This window comes from Macaca thibetana, chromosome 13, assembly GCF_024542745.1.
Source record: "Macaca thibetana thibetana isolate TM-01 chromosome 13, ASM2454274v1, whole genome shotgun sequence".
Classification (NCBI taxonomy): Eukaryota; Metazoa; Chordata; class Mammalia; order Primates; family Cercopithecidae; genus Macaca; species Macaca thibetana.
Genome location: NC_065590.1, coordinates 13,941,222 through 13,964,633, shown reverse-complemented (window position 1 = coordinate 13,964,633; position 23,412 = coordinate 13,941,222). Strand labels below are relative to the sequence as shown.

General features: G+C 40.3%; 1 protein-coding gene, 1 non-coding gene and 1 gene segment (V, D, J or C); all 3 read left to right on the top strand.

The window, feature by feature from the left end:
* The first annotated feature begins 381 nt into the window (after nt 1-381).
* LOC126934615 (U6 spliceosomal RNA) lies at nt 382-487 on the top strand. The gene has a single exon (XR_007719066.1). It is a non-coding gene; the product is annotated as a U6 spliceosomal RNA (small nuclear RNA).
* Nucleotides 488-1,922: 1,435 nt separating this feature from the next.
* LOC126934477 (immunoglobulin kappa variable 2D-29-like) lies at nt 1,923-2,674 on the top strand. The segment is given in 2 exon segments: nt 1,923-1,971; nt 2,388-2,674. Coding segments are annotated over 2 exon segments (336 nt in total).
* A 12,687-nt stretch (nt 2,675-15,361) lies between these two features.
* LOC126934367 (uncharacterized) lies at nt 15,362-16,623 on the top strand. The gene is made up of 3 exons (XM_050755207.1): nt 15,362-15,546; nt 15,614-15,699; nt 15,908-16,623. Exons 1-3 carry the CDS (start codon nt 15,362-15,364, stop codon nt 16,456-16,458), a joined length of 822 nt encoding a protein of 273 aa, XP_050611164.1. The 3' UTR covers nt 16,459-16,623.
* Nucleotides 16,624-23,412: the final 6,789 nt, after the last annotated feature.

The following is a 23,412-nucleotide window of genomic DNA, read 5'->3' as shown; positions in this document are numbered from 1 at the left end:
TTATCTAAAATGTACAATTTTCAGGAAAAAAAAAAAACACAAAAAAACCCTGAAAAGAAATAGAAAAGAATAATCAATATTGAGGAAAGAAAAGCAAAACAATTACCATCACAACAAAAATGTGTTGGTGAAAGCTGACTCTCATCTGTGCTAAATATTAACTTTAGCAAAGACTACAAAGCAGTTACTGTACAGATGTTCAAAGAATTATTTTTGAAGCTACAATTGAAGACTTAAGAGGAAAATATAAGTACAATGATTCAGCATGTGGACACTAAAAAAAGAAAAAGTCTAAAATTCTAAGAGTTAGTATGACAAATGACCAAAGGATAATTCTAGAAACCAAATGTATAATAATCAAATTAAAAATGTATCAGATACGTGCTCACTTCGGCAGCACATATACTAAAAGTGGAACAATACGGAGAAGACTAGCATGGCCACTGCCAAGGATGACACGCAAATCCATGAAGCGTTCCATATTTTTACTCTTAGCGGTGGACGACTTGGTTCATGCGTTGATGAAGAACACAGCTAGCTGGAGAATTAATGTGAATTCCAGGACACCTCGATCATTGACACTTCGAATACACTTGCAGCTCTGAGACTACAAAAAAAAAAGTATTAGATAGGTTCAATAGCAGTCTCAGATGACAGAAAAATCAGCGAACTTGAAAATAAAGAAAGAGAAATTAATAGAAATTACTGAATCTAAAGAAAGAAAAAAAAAGCATTTCAGAACTATATTCTACAGTTCCTCCTTGACAGTGAATATACACAAACTTCATTCAGTTACATGCTTAATATTTGTGCCCTTTACTCTGGGATTTTATCAACTAAAATAAAACTAATTTAAAAATCTAGGCCGGGCTCGGTGGCTCATGCCTGTAATCCCAGCATTTTGGGAGGCCAAGACGGGCGGATCACGAAGTCAGGAGATGGAGACCATCCTGGCTAACACTGTGAAACCCCGTCTCTACTAAAAATACAAAAAATTAGCCGGGCGTGGTGGCGGGCACCTGTAGTCCCACCTACAGGGGAGGCTGAGGCAGGAGAATGGCGTGAACCCGGGAGGCGGAGCTTGCAGTGAGTGGAGATCGCGCCACTGCACTCCAGCCTGGGCCACAGAGCGATACTCCATCTCAAAAAAAAAAAAAAGAAAAAGAAAAAATCTACATGCTAAAATAAGTATGAAAATAATAACTAAGAATAACTGACCAGGTGCGGTGACTCATGCCTGTAATCCCAGCTCTTTGGGAGGTCGAGGTGGGAGGATCACTTGAAGTCAAGAGTTCGAGACCAGCCTGGGCAACATAGTGAAACCCCATCTCTACCAAAAATACAAAAATTAACCAGGCATGGTGGTGCATGCCAGTAATCTCAGCTAGCTGGGGAGTCTGAGGCAGGAGAATCACTTGAACCTGGGAGGTTGAGGTTGCAGTGAGCCGAGATCCTGCCACTGTGCTCCAGTCTGGGTGGGTGACAGAGTAAGTGAAACTCTATCTCAATACACACACACGCACGCACACACACACACACACACACACACACAAATTAAATAAATAAGAATAACCAAATATTTATGGAAGCTCAGCCTATTAAAGACAAGTGTAAAATGTGTTTGGGAAAGTGAAAACAAATTAGAAATCTCTTAGAGGAAATAGAAGAACATGATTAAATATGTCCCTTTTTCCACTCAGGCAGCGCAAACTTTATTAGGTTCCCTCCAAACACAGAGGACACATTACGTCACTGTGCTCACACTGGATGTCCCCATACTCTTGGCTCTTTCCACACCAGTGCACCCACCAGGGGATTTGCATACTGTCCCCTAGGGAGGACCTTCCATTGTGAGTCTGAGATAAAAGCTCAGCTCTAACCTTGCCTTGACTGATCAGGACTCCTCAGGTCACCTTCTCACAATGAGGCTCCCTGCTCAGCTCCTGGGGCTGCTAATGCTCTGGGTTCCTGGTAAGGACAGAAGGGAGATAAGGGAGGAGAATGGGATGGGAGGGTGAGCTCTGGGGACCCCACTGCCTGTCCACATGCACATCTTGACCTACAAGAAAAGGGGTATAACGTTTAGAACTGCAAGTGTGAGAAATAGAAGATTCCTCATTCTTAACAGTTCTAAGCTTCATATCCTAGAAGGACAAAGGACTTGTGTTCTCGTGAAGAGTGTGACACAGGAAGAGGAGAATAGTGTAGGCAACTTCTTGAGTCTCTTTTGTGCCTCATGAATGTTTTCTTAAACCTGAATATTTAGGGGTATGAGCCAAAGTCACACACACAAAAAATCACTTAGCATAAAGTAAATAACAGAAAGAATATCATTTTAATGGTTCCCAATATTTGTAGATAACCCTGGACTTCTCTCACTATTTCAGGATCCAGTGGAGATATTGTGATGATCCAGACTCCACTATCCCTGCCCGTCACCCCTGGAGAGCCGGCCTCCATCTCCTGCAGGTCTAATCAGAACCTCCTGCATAGTGATGGAAACACTTATTTGCATTGGTACCTGCAGAAGCCAGGCCAGTCTCCACAGCTCCTGATTTATGGGGGTTCCAACCGTTTTGCTGGAGTCCCAGATAGGTTCAGTGGCAGTGGGTCAGGCACTGATTTCACACTGAAAATCAGACAGGTGGAGGCTGAGGATGTTGGGGTTTATTAATGCACGCAAGGTATACAGCTTCCTCCCATAGTGGTACAACCCTGAACAGAAACCTCCCTTCTTGCTGTGGTTCAGCTGCCCAAATGTGTTGTTTATCTGGAAAGCAGACACCGTAGATTATCTTGGGAGAGTAAAGAGGAAGATTATGGAGAACTCAGGGTAATACATTACAGCTGAGGGCTCTTGACCATCAATATCTCGGTTACATCTCAGGTACCACAATTTTAGTCCCCATCAGTTGCAAGAGTCTTGGCCTGGCAGAATTTGCAGGAGAATGGAGGAAGGTCAAGTGCCCTCTGAACAACCAGTCATGTTGCAAGGGAAAGCTGAATCAAAGCTCATCGTAATCCTCTCTGCCTTGCCTACGTTCAATTCATCAACTAAATTCATTCAGCCTGACAACCGCCTAAATGAAACAGATTAGTGGCAATACAAAACTAATACATTCTTGGTTTTGATTTGGTTTAGCAGTTACTAGTGTACATGTACCTTGACAAGATTTGCTGATACTAAAACAGTTTCCCTCCCATCTTCTACCTTCCACCTTATACTTTTCTTGACATACATCTCTGGGACAGCAGAAAGCACAGCATTTTATACCTTTTTTTTTTTTAGAGAGTGATTGAGTGTATTTATATTCTAGATGTTTAACTACTAGATATATTTTAGTAAGTTTATGCAAAAACAGAGACCTAATGACAAAAATCTTTAAAAAATCTTATTCACAGTATGTTGAAATGAAAAGAAAGTTCTATGAAATCCAAAGCTGTGTTTTAAAAATAAATATCCAAGTTTAAAAAGATAAAAGAAAAAAGACTGAAAATGTATGTCATATTCAATGGAATCTGGATTAATATAAAATAATGTATAAGCTTATATTTTGCCCCACAATCTATAGCCTCTGGGCAGAGGGCAGTAAACAAGAATGTGAGGGCAGCTGTTACTGTGTTGGTGGTGGTGCGCTGGAGTTGATATATGAACCCAAGTGGAAACTCTGCTGTATTTCTTGGGGGGAATCACAGAGTTGTGGGACTCCTGCGTGGAGTTCAAGGCTGTGCTCTGACGCAACGGCAAACTCACAGGGAAGTATTGCGTCACACAGCCTTTAGTGACTCAAAGTTTAGACAAGTCCCTGTCCAAATGTACCTCAGGTCATATCACACATTCCTAGCCAATCCGGCAGGACATAGAAGACCTTGGAAAAGTAGATCCTGCCCCTATCGTTTACCTGGGAATGATTAGAGAAAGAAAGGATCATTCAAGAAAGTTTATAGTTAAAATAAAGATGATGCTGACCAGAGCAGTGCAGGGGCTGGGAAGATCAGGAGGAGGTGTAGGGGTGGGGAGCCCAAGGCCCATAGGTCAGACACACATAAAGGAAAATCAGGGCATCATGGTAGGGGAAAACTCATGAGAATGCAGGAGGTTTCACTGTGTCTCTCTAGCTGACCCACCCAGCTACCATTCTCAACCCAGGCTTCAGCAAATGTCCCAAGGAGAAATTCAGCCTGGTGTTAAGGGCTCCACTCATGCCATATAATCCATAGTCTGTAAGGCAGGTACATGCCACTGCCAAAGGTGAGATGAATTCCCCACTCTTGTAGAGATCTTCTGCCTGGGCCAAACCAGAATCTCCAATCACACTCATATTTGGCAAATTTCACCGAGGCACAAAGTGACAGGATGACACAAGGCAATATACAAAGGCATCTTTCCTCTGTGGAATTTTAGGCTATCTGTTCTTTATTTTTTCCACAACTCTCTGACGTTATAATAAATATGATTTTTAAAATTTAGTTTTGCTCTCCTGCCTTTATTGCAATTCCTGTGTCCATCTTCTAAGGCCTATTCCTTACTACTTCACTATTGAAAGTAAATAGTTCAATTAAATTACAAAGTGGGAATGTCACTTTGAATATTATATTGCAAAACATTCACATCTAGATCAATAAATGCATATGGCACAGGGAAATGAAGGAAAAGACAACTGCAGAAATGATAATGATCTGATCAGTGTTTACAGTAATTGATACTGAATACCAAACATGAAATACTGAATTTAATATTCCAGTAATGTATGCAGAAATTACACACATATATGCTTTAAATATACTACATTTACAATAGTACTTTAATATTATTTGGTCCATAAAAGGCTATATGTATTATTTCATCATGTTACAGTAGAAGTAGATAGTTTGAATTAACAAATCAAAATGATCCTGCTTTTGATAAAGGACATAAGCTATGTGGAAGATGGCTGCCTATTCCAAGAAAATATATCCAGTGGCAAGTGCATTTAATATATCTATGTATTACTATCTTTGCTGAGTATGAAATTGTATGACAACATTTACATGTAAGAAAACCCAAAAGGAACTCAATCCTTCCAATGGAAAATAAATATCAGTAAGTAATTTGACATCTTTGGGGGCCTTTGAAAAGGAAAGAAATAAAATGAGGCAAAATGAATATGCAAATAAATACTGTTTGTAAAACAACAAAATATTAGGCAGTTACATATCAGTAGTACTCTATAAAAAAATGTTAAAGACAATTCTGCAACAGAAAGAATGTAAGACTAAATAGAAACATAAAGATATATAAGAGATGGACACAGGAAAGGATATATATGAATAAATACAAATTAATATTTGTGCACAATGATATATGTCATGGTTTGTGAATTTTGCAATGCATATATAACTGAATGGCATGAAAAATAACATAAAAAGTAGTGCAAATGGAATTTAAAAATCTAACTCTATTTCAGGAAGTGGTAAATTAATATTTGGTACTAGGAAGTAATAAGTTGAGGATAGCTGCTATGTAATAAATGATTGTATATTTAACAATTTAATGTAAGGGAAAAGATAATAAAATGTCTAATCCAAAGGAAAACAAGAAAGCAGGAAATCTGAAGAAAAAAAAAAGGATGGTAGATTTAACTCTAACTACCAGTAATTTAGACATCATAAACAGACAAATTTATCTAAATAAAATTTTTTATCAAACAAGATTAAAATGAAAGGTTTATGCTGCTTATAAAATACTGCAATGAGATCATAAAATGGCTTGAAAAATTAAAAAATGGAAAGTACAAATCATGCAAAAACCGAATTAACGAAATCTGACTTATACTTTAAGGCAAGGGAGAAAAAGGGACTTTTCATAATGATAAATGGGTAAATCTATTAGGAAATCATTAAAATGCTAAATCTACATAGACCCAAAATATAACTTTAAAATATATAAATTGAAAATTGATTAAATAAAGTAAGAAAAAGTCAACTCCATGTTATGGTGGGAGACTTTATGCTCAAGAGATGATAGAAAAGCACAAAATAACATAATAAGGATTTAAAAGATTTGATTAGTATCATTACCACATTTGACATCGTTAAAGAAGAAAAAAAGTATATGGTCACCTCAATTGGTATAGAAAGAAGCACTGGACAAAATTTAGACCGTGTTTATGCAAAAATGTCCTAGAAAATTTGAAATGGAAAAAACCTTCCTTACCTCTCAGAGAATACACAGGCAGACAGGCAGACAGACAGCAGACACACATACACACACACACACACACACACACACAATCACATTAAATACTGAAAAATTGTTTTTCTTATTTTGGAATTAGATATTTTTAAAAGATGTAAAGTATCGTCATTCCCAGATAATACTGTACTGGATGTCTTACGAGTACAAAGGGCAAGAAAAAGAAATAAAATGCATGAGTACTGGAAATAAAGAAAATGAATAGTTATTATTTGTAGATGGTATGATTGTTTGGATAGTAAACCAAAACCATAATCTAGAGGTCTTCTTTAACATTTTAATAATGTTTTGTACAGTGTCAAGACTTCACATCTTAGGCCCGCCGCAGTGGCTCACACCAATAATCCCAACACTTTGGGTGGATGAGGCAGGAGACTGACATGAGGCCAGGAGTTTAAGACGAGCCTGGCCAACATGGTGAAATCCTGCCTCTACTAAAAATACAAACATCAGCCTGCCGTGGTGATGCACACCTGTAATCCCAGCTACCCAGGAGGCTGAGGCACGATAAGAGCTTGAACCCGGGAGGCAGTGAGCCGAGATTGCGCCATTGCACTCCAGCCTGAGTGATAGAGTGAGACTGTCTTAAAAAAAAAAAAAAAAAAAAAAAAAGCCGGGCGCGGTGGCTCAAGTCTGTAATCCCAGCACTTTGGGAGGCGGAGGCGGGCGCATCACGAGGTCAGCAGTTCAAGACCAGCCTGGCCAACATGGTGAAACCCCATCTCTACTAAAAAATACAAAAATTAACCAGGCGTGGTGGCGCCCGCCTGTAATCCCAGCCCAGGAGGGAGACTGAGGCAGGGGAATCGCTGGAATCCGGGAGGCGGAGGTGTCAGTGAGCCGAGATCACACCACTGTACTCCAACCTTGGAGACAGAGTGAGACTCCGTCAAAAAAAAAAAAAAAAAAAGATTTCACATCTTTTATTATGTCTATTAATAAGAATTTAATGTTTTATGATGCTTTTTAAAAAGCATATTTTACAATTCCATCTCCAATTTGTTGCTGGTGTGATCGGTTTTTACACATGGTTTTTATATTTATTGATTTTTCTAAATGTATTTATTCATTCAAAAATATGTATTTGCCTTTACTACATTCACCTGATTTTTAAATGTCCTTTGAATCCTATACTAGCTAATAGCATTAAATGAACTTTTAGAAATAAAATTATATATGTTCCTTACAAAAATTCTATGGGCATCCCTACCAGATTTAGATACTTGATTTTCTGAATTTATTTTTGAAAATAAGTTCTCTGTTTATTATTGGTTCACCAAGAAAAAATAAATAAATATTTTCCCATTAACACCTTATTCTCTAGGAGAAATCATCATCTCTATGTAACTATTTTTGCAGACTGCAAGCCCATTTGCTGGTTGTCTGCTGATGCTCTTGGCATAAAAATACAACAGTGAGTTCTAGGGAAGACCTGATCCTGTGCTGCCTGGATCATAAGGGAGAGATCATTAAAATAATGGAGTATATACCTGAAATTTTGAATAGTCAAGCATTCCAATCAGTGTATTATTTTCCCAGAATGTATTTATTGAAGATTCAAAGCACAAAAAGAATGCAATTTAGCAAGCATTTACTTAATCGGGTAAGGATGACGCAGTATTTAATAAAATACCTTCTAGAGCTGTGGTCAAGACAGATTTTGGTGCTCCTTCTTGTTTCAGTAAAAAAAAGACAATGAATTGTTGATTTCTCCCATGTGCCTAGGAAAGGAGAGTCGCAACACATTCTAGATATAACTAATTCTGTTGTAGAACAAAAACCAGTGATATCTTCTCAGTAGCATTTTTTTGTCTAATATGTAAACTTACAAAATAATTATTAATTAAGAATTATAGATGCTTTAAAATTATGCATTTTCTTTTTTTTTTTTTTTTTTTTGAGATGGAGTCTCGCTCTGTCGCCCAGGCTGGAGCGCAGTGGCCAGATCTCAGCTCACTGCAAGCTCCGCCTCCCGGGTTCACGCCATTCTCCTGCCTCAGCCTCCCTAGTAGCTGGGACTACAGGCGCCGCCACCTCGCCTGGCTAGTTTTTTGTATTTTTAAAGTAGAGACGGGGTTTCACCATGTTAGCCAGGCTGGTCTCAATCTCCTGACCTCGTGATCCACCCGCCTCGGCCTCCCAAAGTGCTGGGATTACAGGCGTGAGCCACCGTGCCCGGCCTATGCATTTTCAAATATGTTCCTAGGTGCCTCTTTTCTTGCAGTCAAGAAATTAACTTACAGTTCAAATATGAATTCACCTGATAAGAATAGTGTGTCTTAACAAATATTACAGTACATTGCACCAAACCTTCTACATATCTAGGACTCAAAAAATATACTTGACACATTTTAAAACATGAAAATATTATTAAATTAGTACCTCACATTTAATTAATCTTTTAAGGTAATTTGTGCATTGGTTTTTTGTTAGACATATCAATTCTTCAATTTTTTATTTCTATATTTGAATTAATTTAAATATATTTAAATTGGTTTAATAACATTATAAAATCAAATTTCTATAAGCAACAAGGAAGTAAACTCTATAAAATGTATCAAATACTTAACCATAAATGTTTGTAATAAACTCTGAAATAAAGATTACAATATTATATTGAAACAGTGGCAAGTTCATAAAGAAGTATGTTAATGCTCACAATAATGAATAACAAATTAAAGGTAAAACTGACCTGTATATAATCGCATTACTTTATCCAGTCTATCACTGATGAACATTTAGGTTGACTCCATGTCTGCTACTGCAAATAGTGCTGAAATGAACATTCATGCCCATATGTCTTGATAATAGAACAATTTATATTCCTTCGCATACTGTGTCCAGTTATCCCAGCACAATTTCTTGAATACAGAATCCTTTCCCCATTGCTTGCTTTTGTTAAATTTGTCAAAAAGATCCGATAGTTGTAGGTACGCAGTCTTATTTGCAGGTTCTCTATTCTGTTCCATTGATCTATGTATCTCTTTTTGTACCAGTACCATGCTGTTTTGATTACTGTAGCCTTGTAGTATAGTCTGAAGTCAGGTAGTGTAATGCCTCCAGCTTTGTTCTTTTTGTTTACAATGGCTTGGCTATTTGGGCTCTTTTTTGGTTCCATACAAATTTTAAAACACTTTTTTTCTAGTTTGTAGAATAATCACAATGGTACTTTAATGATAATAGCATTGAATATATAAATTGCTTTGGGCAATATGGTCATTATAATGAAATTGATTCTTCCTATCCATGAGCATGGAATGTTTTTCCATTTAATTGTGTCATTTCTGATTTCTTTGAGCAGTGTTTTATAGTTCTCTTTATAGAGATCTTTCACCTCTCAGGCTAGCTGCATTCCTAGGTATTTTATTTCTCTTTGTGGCAATTTTGAATGTTATTGCATTACTGATTTGACTCTCAGCTTGGCTCTTCTTGGAGCATAGAAATATTAGTACTTTTTGTACATTGATTTTGTATCCTGGAACTTGGCTGAGGTTGTTTGTCAGCTTAAGTAGCTTCTGGGGTTTTCTGAGACTATGGGGTTTTCTAGAGATATAATCATGTGAGTCCAGGTGCAGCGGCTAGTGTGTGTAATCCCAGCACTTTGGGAGGCCAAGGTGGGTGGATCACTTGAGATCAGGAGTTTGAGACCAGTCTGGTCAACATGGTGAAACCCCATCTCTAGTAAAAATTCAAAAATTAACTGAGCATGGTGGTACACACCTGTAATTCCTGCTACTCAGGAGGCTGAGGAGGGAGGATCATTTGACTCCAGGAGATGGAGGTTGCAGTGAGCAGAGATTATACTGCTACACTGCAGCCTCGGTGACAGAGCAAGATTCTGTCTCAAAAAAAGAAAAGAAATCATTTTGTATGTAGCAAGGATAGTTTGACTTCCTGTCTTCCTATTTGGGTGCCTTTTATTTCCTTCTTTTGCCCGATTGTTCTGGTCAGTACTTCTAACACTATGTTGATAGGATTGGTGGAGAGAGGGCATCATTGTCTTGTTACAGTTTTAAAGGGAAATGCTTCTAACTTTTGCCCACTCAGTATGATGCTGGCTGTGGCTTCGTCCTAGATGTCTCTTATTATTTTGAGATATGTTCCTTCAATACCCAGTTTGTTGAGAGTTTTTAACATAAAGGGATGTTAAATTTTATCAAATGTCTTTTCTGCATCTATCGAGATAATCAAGCCATTTCTGTGTTTAGTTCTGTTTATGTGATGAATTATATTTATTGATTTGCATATGTTGAACCAAACTTATATCCTGGGGATAAAGTCTACTTGATCATGGTGGATTAGCTTTTTGATATGTTGCTGGATTTGATTTGCTAGTATTTTGCTGAGTATTTTTGTATCAATGTTCGTCAACCATATTGGCCTGAAGTTTTTGTTGTCGTTGTTGTTGTATGTCTGCCAGGTTTTGTAAGATACTGGCCTCATAGAATGAGTTAGGGAGGAGTCCCTCCTCCTATTATGTCTCTCTCTCTCTCTCTCTCTCTCTCTCTCTCTCTCTCTCTATATATATATATATATATATGTCTATATATATATATACACTTTTTTTTTTTTTTGAGGCAAAGTGTTACTCTGTTGCCCAGACTGGAGTGCAGTGATGTGATCTCCACTAACTGCAAGCCCCACCTCCCGGGTTCATGCAATTCTCCAGCCCCAGGCTCTCATGTGGCTGAGATTACAGGCACATGCCACCATGCCCAGCTAATTTTTGTGTTTTTAGTACAGACAGTGTTTCACCATGTTGGCCAGGCTGGTCTTGAACTCCTGAATTTTTTTGTGTGTCTTATCTCCTTCAGTTCAACTCTGATTTGCTGCAATGTTGGAAGAACACTGGTGGCCTGGTGCATGTCCATGGGAGCCACTCTGCTGAAGCATTTTCCTTGTCAGACGCAATCTGCCAGTGCAGGAGCTATGATGTGGGCCCCCAGGATGTACCTAGGGGCTGCAATGCAACCAGGAATGATGAGGCTGTGGCCCCAGGAGACAGTAGCAGCCCAAGGGACACTCAAATCAGATTGGCCATGTTACATGGACAAGATCACCTGGCAGAGTTTATGTCATACAGTTCCCCTAGGGCTAAAGTCTCCTATGGGAGCAAGTTGAGCCTAGGGGAATGAGTGTCCCTGGCCATACTCCACTACAGACGTTCTGCACCAAACCCTCTGGGCCCTGTGCTGGCTGGAGTTCTGTCCCTATCACTTCTCTAAGTAGCTCTCCCTGACAAATCAAAGTCTGTGGTGTTCAAGCGATTCCAGACTCCTTGTTAGTTCAACTCATCCCTATCACAGGAGTCACTGGGAGCTAGGAATGTGTCCTGGTACATGGTAGCCCCACACAGTGTTCCCAGCTTCCTCCCCCTTCAGCCCAGCATCTTTGTCTTCCCTTCATCTGTTCTCAGTGCCTTCCCTCTGAAGATCTGCTAGAAATGCAGATCTTCAGAGATCTGCAAATTAGAGAGACATTAGTCTCTCTAATGTCCTGATCCCTTGGTGTGAGCTCTTCCTCCTGGCTGTGAGTAGTCAGCCATCTTGGAGCAGTTCTCATGGAAATATAATTCTATGTTGGCAGGTCTTTTCTTTCAGTACTTGAAATGGTGTTATTTCCTTCTAACCTTCATGGTTTCTGAGAAGGAATTATCTGTCATTCAAACCATTTTTCCCCTAAAGGTTATGAGTAATTTAAAAAAAAAAATCTGCCTGTAAAGGTTTTCTCTGTGTTTACTTTTTAGAAGTTTGACTAGGATATGCCTTACCATAGATTTCTTTCTGTTTATCTTGTGTCTACATCCATTTTCCTTTTGGTCTATTTTCTCACTGTTGTTTAGATTTGATAATTACTGTTATTCCAGTTTCCTATGTCTACTCATTTCTGCTATTAGGCCATACACTGAGCTGCTCATACAGTGATTGTATCTTTCAATTCTAAAATTTCACTTTTTAAATTTTATTTTATTTTGTATTTCATTCTTGATGCTATTATTTGTCTCAAGTGTGTTTGCAATTGTTCATTGATGAATTTTTATGAGGGTTGCTTTAAAATACTTTTAAGATAATTTTAACATATCTGTCATGTAGGGGTTAAATAGCTACTGACTTTCCCATTCAAGTTGAGATTTTCTTAATTTTTGGTATAAAGAGTGCAATTTCATTGATATATGGACCTTTTAGGTGTTGTGTTATAGTACCGGACCTAATATTTTGAATGCTCTAACAAGTTCCCAGTTAATTAAAATGCTGTGGCTGCTGGACTACAGAGGCAAAGAGCCAATTAGATAAGAGGTTTTCTATCCTACTTGCATCTATAAATATTCTGGGAAGATTTTTAAACAAGTGGCTAACTGAACTCCAGTCAAGTATTTTTAGCCAACTAGGCTGGGATAAGAGCAGGCAGCAATACTTTAAAAATATTTCAATTTGATTCTAGTATGTGGCTAGAATTACCTTGGAAAGAGTGATTCACAGCTTTCAGGTATGAAATACAAAATGAACACACACGATACATGTTGTTGAGGGAAGTAGATCATAAGACACAAAACTAAAAATTTCCATGAATTTTCTGAGCCTTGGAGGTTCTTGTTATAGCAGCACTTCTCCTGAAAGAGCTGGAGCAAAGGTGCCACTTAGAAATATTTTCCTTTTCCTACCTTCTTTTAATTATTTGTAATTTTACTTTACATTAAGTTGAGGATTAATTATCATCTAATTATGGTATGTGTTCTTCAATCCAGACATATTCCCAGATATATTCCTCCTCTAAACAAAAAGGTAGCAGAAAACTATCTTTTCATGATTTATTATTTGCTGAAATAAGTACGTTTGGTTGCCTTCTTGTCTACTGGCATAAGGAAACTTGCATTACCACAGCTTGAGATTTAGCTTTAGGATTTTCTATAGTATTCCCAAGTAGAAGCATCTACTCCTGGATATCCAGGAGTAGACATCTGTGGTCAACAGGGTCTAAAGTTGCATTACTGGACACACGTGTCCACCAGCTGGGTTCCTGTGTAGGATGACTAAAGAATCTGCTTGTACTCCTGGCCCTTGGCTTCCAGAACCATTACCTCATTCTACTACGGCCTTTGGCTTAAAGATTCAGCACACCTTGAGGGACAGCATCTAAAATCTGCAGAATATTATACCCTTGTGGATTTCTTTGGGTGATTTATTTGTTAGAACCAATGGATGCTATAATCACGTGGCTATTATTTTGTTTCTTTCCCCACAATGTAGGAACATGGTTCTGAAATATTCCCATATTAATACAAAAAAACACTCTCAGAGCACTGAGATAGCCAATTATCTTTGGGCAGGAAAGGTAAACATATATCTAGAATACAGAAGGATCCTAGTAAGGATGCATCACAGTCATCTCCAGGGGACAGTCATCTGATATCCCAAATTACCACCCACTGGTTGAAGATATTTGTCTCTGCTGCTGTGAAGTTGGATACCCAGAAGGGGCAACAGTGGTATCAACACAGGTGGGGATGGTGGTTGTGAGGCATGGCTCATGTCATTTTACACATTCATAGCCCTGTCCAGGCCATCATGGCTACTTCATTACAGACTCTATTATGCAAATATTATGGAAGTTAAGAGAAAAGACTGAGTTCAGTTAATCTGCTTACAAGTGGATAAGCCTTCCAGTATGGTTGGTTGTTTGGCATCTTATCTGTGGAAGATGTGCTCTGCTTTTTGCAGAAATAAATAAAATTCTGCACATGTAATTTCTTATTCATATGTGTGCATCCACATACCTCTCCTCTGGTGCTTCCTATGATCTTCCAACTTTCTTTATCAAAGACTGTGACCAACCAGCTATCACTAATTCATGCATATACCTGACTCGGTGCATTTCTCTCTCCACACTAAGTTGATGACTACATGCTGTCCTCAAATATCTGCTAACTCAAGATAATATCTCGCAGTCACCCATGATTGTGGCCATAGTGTGGGAGCAGCCCACTTTTACTTGCACAAATATATGATGCTGACCTATTCAAAAAGCCTAGATTTTCTTATTGCTGTTTTGGTTTTCTTCTTTTATTTGTTTGCATTTTTTGTTTCCCCATTTGCTATTAGCTGATCGAGAAAACTCATGAGGTCACTGGAGTGAGCTGATGAAAAGGTGTTAGAGTCAGAGAGAAAAATGATAGGAGGAACTGGAACACATATCCATGTAAATGAAGCATGGCCTCTGAATCTACCTGAACCAAACCCCAAAAGTACCTAATGTTCATCCTAATATTGAATGGTGCTGAGCCCCACCTGACCCTAAAAATTGGTGAGACTGGCCTCCTCCACTTATGCAGTGCAGCTCAGTCACATACTTTTTAAATGCCTCATGGGTTACCTACCGTTACACAGTGATATTCTGCATTTTGAACAAGAAATTTTTTATTTGTTATCTGGTCACTGTTTGGTCTTTTCTAAAATCCCAGGGATTTGTGTCGTGAGTTTTATTGGAGTTTGCAAGACAGTTCACGAAGTGTTCCCATCTAATGCAGATGCATCTAGCACCAAACAATGTTCTGGATCACATGACAGAGCCACTTGTATCAAAGCCCAAAACCTTCTGCAAAACGTTCTCTTTTTCTGAGCCCACTCCAAAAAGACAGCCTTCCAAGTTAGTTTATAAGTGGGGAGGTGGAGTAGACCCAAGTTTGGGATTTGTTGCGTCAACACTCTAAGCAGGCCTTGCCAACACTGTGCTGCATTCTCAGTGGTTGGAGCTGCAAAGTACAGTTATTTATCCTTACCTTGAAGGGAATGAGCCAATGCTACTCACCTACCTTCACTAAATCCCTGATACCTTCTCCAATGTGACAGGCCCTTAAATTTTGTAGGGTTGAATCCCACACTCTGGTCTTCATGTGCATTCACTGAACATCCAGAGTCCTTATTATTTTCTGCTGATCCTATCGAGTTACCATGATGACATCAAAATTGTGTTGTATGGGGTGATGCTTTGTGAAGCGTCCACAGGATCAAAGTTTCTTCAGCCTCATTGTGAATGTGTTGTCAGGAAAGTTAAGATAGCCCTGGGCCGAGACTGAGGATGTGAGCTGCTGTTCACCCCAGATGACTGCAGAGCCTCCCAGAGACTGTGATGGACTCTGCCTTCACTCTGCGGGGGGGCCCTGGGTCTGGTCAAGCCCTGCTGGAGCCTCAGCTGCGCTCATCTGCAGGTGCCAGCAGAGGGCGCCTCTCACATTCACGGAAGGGGCGGGGAGGGCGTTCTCCAGACAAAGGTGAAGACTATTTAAAACAACAGGACATTCCCATAATTTGCATGTATCCTTCCTCCCACATCTGAAGTGGTCCTGCTTCTCAGTATTTTATAAGAGGGTTTTTCTCCTAGATGTGTCTTCAGCAAAACTGAAGTCAAAAGCACTGAGATGGTGTCCCCATTGCAACTCCTGGGGCTTCTGCTCCTCTGGGTTCCAGGTGAGAATATTTAGAAAAAGCTGAAACTAATTATTTGAATCATTAATTGTCTTAATTGGGAACCAAGGACCGTATGGAACTTGGCTTGTTTTCAAATGTGATTTTTTTTTTTAAGTAATGCATATTCTTTCATCTTGTCCTACTAGATTAGTGATGGTTTCATTAAGCAGATGCTTATATTGTGCTAATGTTTGCTGTATGGTTTCAGCCTCCAGAGGTGATATTGTGATGACTCAGTCTCCAGCCTTCGTCTCTGTGACTCCAGGGGAGAAAGTCACCATCACCTGCCAGGCCAGTGAGGGCATTAGCAACTACTTACACTGGTACCAGCAGAAACCAGATCAAGCCCCAAAGCTCTTCATCCAGTATGCTTCCCAGTCCATCTCAGGGGTCCCCTCGAGGTTCACTGGCAGTGGATCTAGGACAGATTTCACTTTTACCATCAGTAGCCTGGAAGTTGAAGATGCTGCAACATATTACTGTCAGCAGGCAATAAGCACCCTCACACTGCTACAACCCAAAACAAAAACTAGCTCAGCCTGGCTGAACAGAGAAACTGAGCAATATCCTGTTTTTATAATCTTTGCAGGTGCAGTTGGGGAAATAATCTACCAAATGCCGTCACGTATGGCCCATTCAGCAGAGCTGACATCCAAGAGTCAGTGCCTCATACTTTCATCTTTACTCACAGTCACTTTCAAACTAGGAGAAGAGTTGTTGAAGATTACTTCTTCTGTTTCTTTCCATAGGTGTACATAAATTGTCCTTTACAAGTTGGTAAAAACTTTGGATTATTCTTCAGGGCTACAGTTATTCATTTATGACAAAACTGCTTTGAAGGGTAAAGATTAGGCAACAGTCAGGTGATGGCCTGGAGCTCTTTTGACAGAAGAGCCATGGACTCAGGTTTCAGCCATTGTGAGTTCACAGGAATGAGACATTGTTCCTATTTCCAAAGCAGCTCTGTGAAGTCTGACATTTGTTAAACCAGATTAACACTTAAGGTTCACTTTCACTGAATATTTGGGTTTTGATACATGAAACTGGTCCATCAGGAACAGGGTAAATACCTAGCTATGGCTTTGGAAATGGGGACTATCCCAGAAACAATATTTACCTGGAACAAAAAAGGAATCAGCATCTTTCGTTGCCAGTCTTAGAAACAGGACAGGGCTACAAGACGAAGAAGGTTGAAATTAACAACTCTTAATTCCTCCATAAGAACTGCTTCACCAAAATCTGAGTGTACCAAAGCAAAAACTACAAAGAGAAAGTAGCTTCAGGAACTCAAGTAAGATGTAAAAAAAAAAAGGACATTTGATTTTATATCTTGTTTGATATATGAAACACAGGGAGATCACCCACGATCCTTGAAATGTTCTTTTCTGCATGTCAAAAGCATTGTCTGTCTCCTCTCTTTTTCCACCTCTATTATCCAAACTGCAGTTTGAAAAAATGTATTTTTAAATTTTTCATTATTCTTGATTGACAGACCAGTATCTTATTGCTAACATTTTTTAAAACTAAGAGCAACTAAATTCATTTTTTTGAGTTTGTTTCCTGTGTATTTATTCATTTATTTAAAAATAACTTTGGAATACAGTGCAGTCATTGAGAATTCAGGCTTATACTCAGTGACATTTTTGTTAAAGATTTGCATTATATTTGGTCACATAAAGTTACATCAATTTTCTATCAAATTTTTTAATAACACAGATATTTTATTCCAAAGAAGTGAAAAAATGCATTGTAAGAAATAATGTGTTTCAGACACTGCCATCAACTTTCTCCACAAGATATTTCAAGTTGGAGAACATCTTCTGGAAAAAAAACTTGAATTTTGTGCCATGGTTGGTTAAACCCAATGTCAAGAAAGGCTGAGAAAGAGACAACATTCTGTAAGATTCTTTAGTTTTTATGTGTGTGGGCTGTTTGTATGTGTTCTGAAGCATGTTGCTTTCAACCTGTATTCCACTTCTTCTATGGATATGCAGAAACCTTAAGGAAAATAAAGTTGTAATTAGAAATATCTGGTCCTGATATTGGACACCTGCCTGAGGTCACTTATTAGACCCTCCCCATGCATCAAAGAACTGACTCCCCTACTCTCTCTATCAGGTCCCATCCACTGTGAGGACCTTTCTTCCATCTGTGTTGTGTACAATCAATCGTACTGGACATTTTACATGCAAAGTAAATTTTCAGAATGATGCTTGTTACTTCTCTAAATGTGTTTTTATAGATTCGTGTCCAATTCATCTTTTTCAACTGTCAAAGTAGTTAAGCGTCTCTAGTTGAGGGAAATGTACCATGTATGTTTCCAATAAGAAAGACAGACATATTTTTGAATTTAATGAATTTTCACTTAATATCAGATTTTTCAGGAACAAGTAAACGCCATCATTTGAGGGTTAGTTGCATGTGAATAATTAAGACAAATTTTGATCCCAAGTACTGAGACTCAGTAGCGGAATGAGCCATGCAGAGAACACTAACCACATAATGAAACTGAATAGAATACTTTCAGTAGTTGACAAACTGCATAAAAATCAGGCAATGATGTGTGGTATCTGGAGGCTGAGGCCACTTATTTTTGCTGATAGGGGAAGGAAGGTCTCAGGGTCATACTGAAGATGTATCTGAGTGATGAGAAGACAACGAAGCGACCGTGGTGACCGGATCACCATGAGGAGGTTAGGGACCGGGAGATTTCAGATAAACAACTGTGTATTGAAAAAAGTATTTTTTTAAACCTCTGTAATAGCCAGCCAATCCTATAATAATCAAATGCCTTCTGTGATTTTATTCCCTTAAGAATAAAATTTATCCTAATATCTTTCACCAAATACCTTGGCTTGGATCATACCCGTGACATAGAATGAATGTTCTCTTGCTCAGAAGCTGGAAGCCCAGATCTCTCCTTTGTTGCTAGTTTGTAGGCTTCCTAAAGCCCCTCCCTGCACTCAAGCCCTTATTGGTGTGTTGGTGGCTGACTTTGGGGTGGGACCATCTGAGGCAGGGGCAACACTGGACACTGGACATAGGACTCTGACCATTAGTGTCCTGGTGTCCTGACTTCAGCTGTGGGAACTCCATGTGACAGGGTTCATATGTCCCATGGGACTGAGATTGAGTCCATTGCTCAGGGAGCCCAGCATTCACCTCCTGCTGGATCAGCCAGCAGGACTCTGCTGGGAAGCCCACAGAGTGAGATGTCATTAATACTGGGGAAGATTTGTATTTTGTTTCCACCTCAGATTCTAGTGGCAACACTGTAGACCCCAGTGTCCAGTCTCTCCCTCAGTGTCTCCAAAAGAAAGAGTTTCTATCACCTGCCTAGAAGCAGTAGAATCCAGAAAATATGCCAAAGATCCACCTATGTGCTCTGCTTTGACCAACACACAGCCCCAGCTTGATGCAATGGTCCTGGAAAAGACCCTTGCTTTTTAATTAGCAACTTAGTTGTCCTGATGACATTGTTGGTTATTATTGTCTAAAACTGTGCTGTCTCACATGGTTAACACTAGCAATGCATAGCTGCAAATATACAAATTAGAATTAATTAAAGTTAAAAATGTAGATTCTTAGCTATACACACTGTATTTCAAAGGCTCAGTAACCACATATGATTAACAGTTACCCTTTCAGAGCATAAATAGAGACATTTTCATCATCTTGGAAAAATTGTTTTGGCTGGTGCTGTGGCCACTCAGTGTTGTGCTTAGAGCACAAGCCTCAGCAGCTTTCATTCAGAGGTCAGTGTGGCCCTGGATCCTTCCTGGCTGGAGCAGCCACTGTGGTCCTCAGAGCTGCTCTGAAAGGGTTTCTTGGATGAGAAGAATGAAACTGAGCTGACAGTTCCAGACCAGGGCCCAGTGTTTCCCATCCCCACCCCTGCCATTATGTTCTGCAGGATTCCTCGTGGCCCATCATCTCTTTTCCAAAACATTTGGCATCTCACATGGGTCACAGAATCTAGCCCATAATACTTCTGTGACGAATAAGCTTTCTGAGTAATTTTTGTCCTCAACTATGCAGCTAGTTTGTTGAGAAGAGAAATTATTTTGTGAATCTGGCCTGGTAATGGATGAATCTGGCCTGAGATCCCCTTCATTAATACCCATGAAAAGACTCACAGTCAAGACTCACTGGGGCTCAGCATCTGTAATCCTATGTAAGAGACTAAGCCACAATCCTGACACTAGATGGTAGACAAACCCCATAATAACCCTAACATCTAAGCCTGATCATAGAAATACTGGGAGAGCTTAGGAGTGATAATGTTTCATTATCAATAGCCCCTGAGGCTGGAACGTGGTCTCTGTGTTACCTAGAGTACCTGGGAGGAGTTGCCAGTGTCCTGAGTTATGGGAACCACCTCTGTGCTGTGTGCTCTGAGGCTAAAAGCCCAGCCTTGCCTTCATGCCTGCCTTAGCTATGTCCCCAAAGCCCACCTGCTATGGAGCGAATTGTGCTTCAGAAATGCTTATCTTGAATCTCTAACCTCGAATATAGCTGCATTTGAAGAGAAAGCATAAAAGGTGGTAATTAGGGTTAAAGGAGATGATAAGGGTGGGGCCCTGATTCAATAAGATTAGTGTCTTTATAAAAAGAGACCCCACTGAGCTCTCCTCCACCCCCAACCTCCATGCATGCAGTGAGGAAAGGCCATGTGAGGACATGGACCGAAGGTGGCATCTGAAAATCAGAGAGAGGGTCCACAGCATAAAATAGACATTTCTGGACCTTGATCTTGGACTTACCAGCCTTCCAAACTGTTAGAAATAAGTTTCCTTTCTTTAAGCCATCCAGCCCAGGGAATTTTGGTGTGGCAGTCCCAGCAGCCAATCTACTGCCCCCACCTTCTCTGAGCAGGATCAGCCTCAGGAGGCACCTTGTAGACTTTGGGACCCAGGTTTCTTCTCTTCTTCCTTCTGTTCTGACTGCCTGGTGAGGAAGGGGAACTAAGGCTTCATCCTCAGATAGTTTGTATTAAATGTGAACATTTCTTTAATGACGAAGTTGTTAGCCTGCTTTTTTTTTCTGATCAGAATTGCATCAAATTGAATAAACTACTTGCTTCGTATTAATATTTGGGGATCTGCATGTCTGTTCCCCACTTGGATGACAGTGAACTTGTGGTGTGAATACCATCTCCAGCCCCCTCCCTGTGTCCCAAGTGAAAGGGTCACTATCACCTGCAGGGCTGGCTGGAGTATGAACAGCATTCTAGTCTGGCACCAGCAGAAACCAGACCTGGCTCTGAGCTCCTACTGGCTCCTGCTATCCCGCTGGACATGATCCCTGTCTGGGTCAGGGGCAGTGGGCCTGAACAGATGTCACTCTGGCCATCGGCAACCAAGATGCCTTCAGAGGTAGGTGCTCCCTCCTCCTGTCCCCTGTCATGCACAAATCTTCCCTAGCAACAGCTCTGCACAGAGGCCGCTAAGGGTCTGAAACCTCAGGGGAACAGGTTTGGGGATACTTCTGAATTCGTATCCCCTCTTTGCCTCATATCCTCTTCCCACCTCCTCTATGGGCACCTCTAGTGTATTTGTGGGCATCACTGCACGGAGCATGTCAGGATGTTTTCTCCCACCCCTACTCCCAATTCATGATGAAAATTCATCTTCACTTCAGACATGGGCTGTCCATGCCTTGTTTCTCTTATATACATGCCCCGGCACATTGCTGAACCCATAGATCTGACCTGACTCCATGAATCTTTGTGGAAGGGTCATGGTTGGCAAGCTGTGGTTACTGGACACCAGAAAGTAAAATGACAAATACTAAGAAGCTTGCGCATGGGACAGACATAGACCATTGTCAGCAGAGTCCCAGCAGCTGGTAAGCCATGAAAGCTGGGCAGAGAGATCCCACATCACCCCAGTCAGAGGGGAGACTGCCAACAGGCCATGAGGTGGCTTTATCCTGTGACTACACAGCCATAGAAGCATGTGTGCTGCCCTGTCTGATGGGAACAACCAGAGGAGGACTTGTTTACCCTGAGCCCTGCACACAAAACAGCCCTTTATTCAGAGCTCAGAGCCACTTTTTCTGCCCCCATTACTCGTTGCTGTGTTCCCCAGACCTATCTGGGGTCACTCCTGATCCTCAGCAATGAATAGTGACTGCTGTCATTCCAGCAGGGCCATGGGGATGGTTCCTGAGTTTCATGACCCTGGGCTTTGTAGTGAGGAAAGGTCCACGGGGTGGAGCACCCATTGCTGGTTTCCAGTATTCAGACTCAATTTATTAAAGTTTGAAATCATACCTTAGACTGTCAGTTAAAGTTATAGCCATTTATATATAAATACACATAATATATTTATTCATAAATAGATGCATAGTATATATATGTGTATCGATACAGCTTATTTCAAAAATATTAGATATATTTAATATGTCAAGTTTATATTAGAAATACATATAGACATATACATAAATGTTATGTTTATTTATGTAGCATGTGTTCCTTTTCCTTCTAAGCAGAACAGAATCTGGCTGAGAAAATACTCTGGAGACATTTGCTGACCTCTTGGGCTCCAGCAGAATCCTATCTACTCAGGACCAGTGAGGACAGCTGGCCCGGGAGCCCAGGCCCAGCTCTAAGGCCCTGATCTCTGGGACTTTCACCCTGGCCACAGGCTCCATGCTTGTTACAGCACCCATGAGTGTGTGAGCAGTTTCCTTCCCCGAAGTTCCTGCCAGGCAGCCCCATGGGCAAGGCCTTTGGTTACCCCCAGGTCCTTAGCCCCATGGCTCAGGAGAGTAGCTGTTTCTGCCACAGCCCTGGGCAAGAGCCCAGCAGCTCTTGGGTAGCACAAGCCTGGCCTTAGCCCTGGGTTGAGGACCCTATTCCAAATCTCTCCTGACTTATTACGGCACCTGAAAGCCCATCATGTTCTTAAACTCATTAAGACTTAAAAGACTACATTTCCACAATTGCTGAAACTAAGCATTGCCACCTTGAAAATTAGAAATTGGAATTCATTGTCATTCTCAAAGCCTAGCTTCTTCCAAGCACACCAGATGAAGATGCACATAGATTCTCTCCTCTCCACACAACTTTACTTAGAAGCACAGTGAAATTTAAAATGTGGGTAAGCTCTTAGCACCTACACAGCAGCCATATCTTTCCTTCTTTAGTACATAGGGCACTAGCTCTGTCCTGGTGTTTAGGACAGTGAGCTTCTCCCAGCCCAGGACAGGAGCAGGGCTTAGGGTCCCATGTGATCAGTTCCACAATAATATGTCAGGGAAGTGAAGGAGGAACAGGGCTTCCGGGAAGGATTTTGATCCCTCATAAGAAGAAGGAAGGTAAAGAGCTTTGCTCTGCACTTTTCCATGGATACTTATGAGAAGACGTGATGCTTAGAGATGTTGCAGCCTTTTTGAGACCATGAGACCACGACACATTGAGCTCACATCTGAAAACCCAAAGTGATAAAGGTGGCAAAGCAGAAATGTAGAAAGAACCTGGGACATTTCTTCTGTCACCAAGCTGCTATATCCTACCAAAATATCCTGAAATTTAGACTTCTTGTCATTGCTTAAGTCATTGCTATCCTTTCTTTCACTTTTCTCTAAAATTATCTAACTTATTCATAAAATACACTTAAGAGCAGGCCAAAGACATGTTCTTTAGGAGAAGAAATGCATTATTATGTGCATGTGTGTTTGTGGGAGTCTGTGGCATGTAGGGCAGGAACC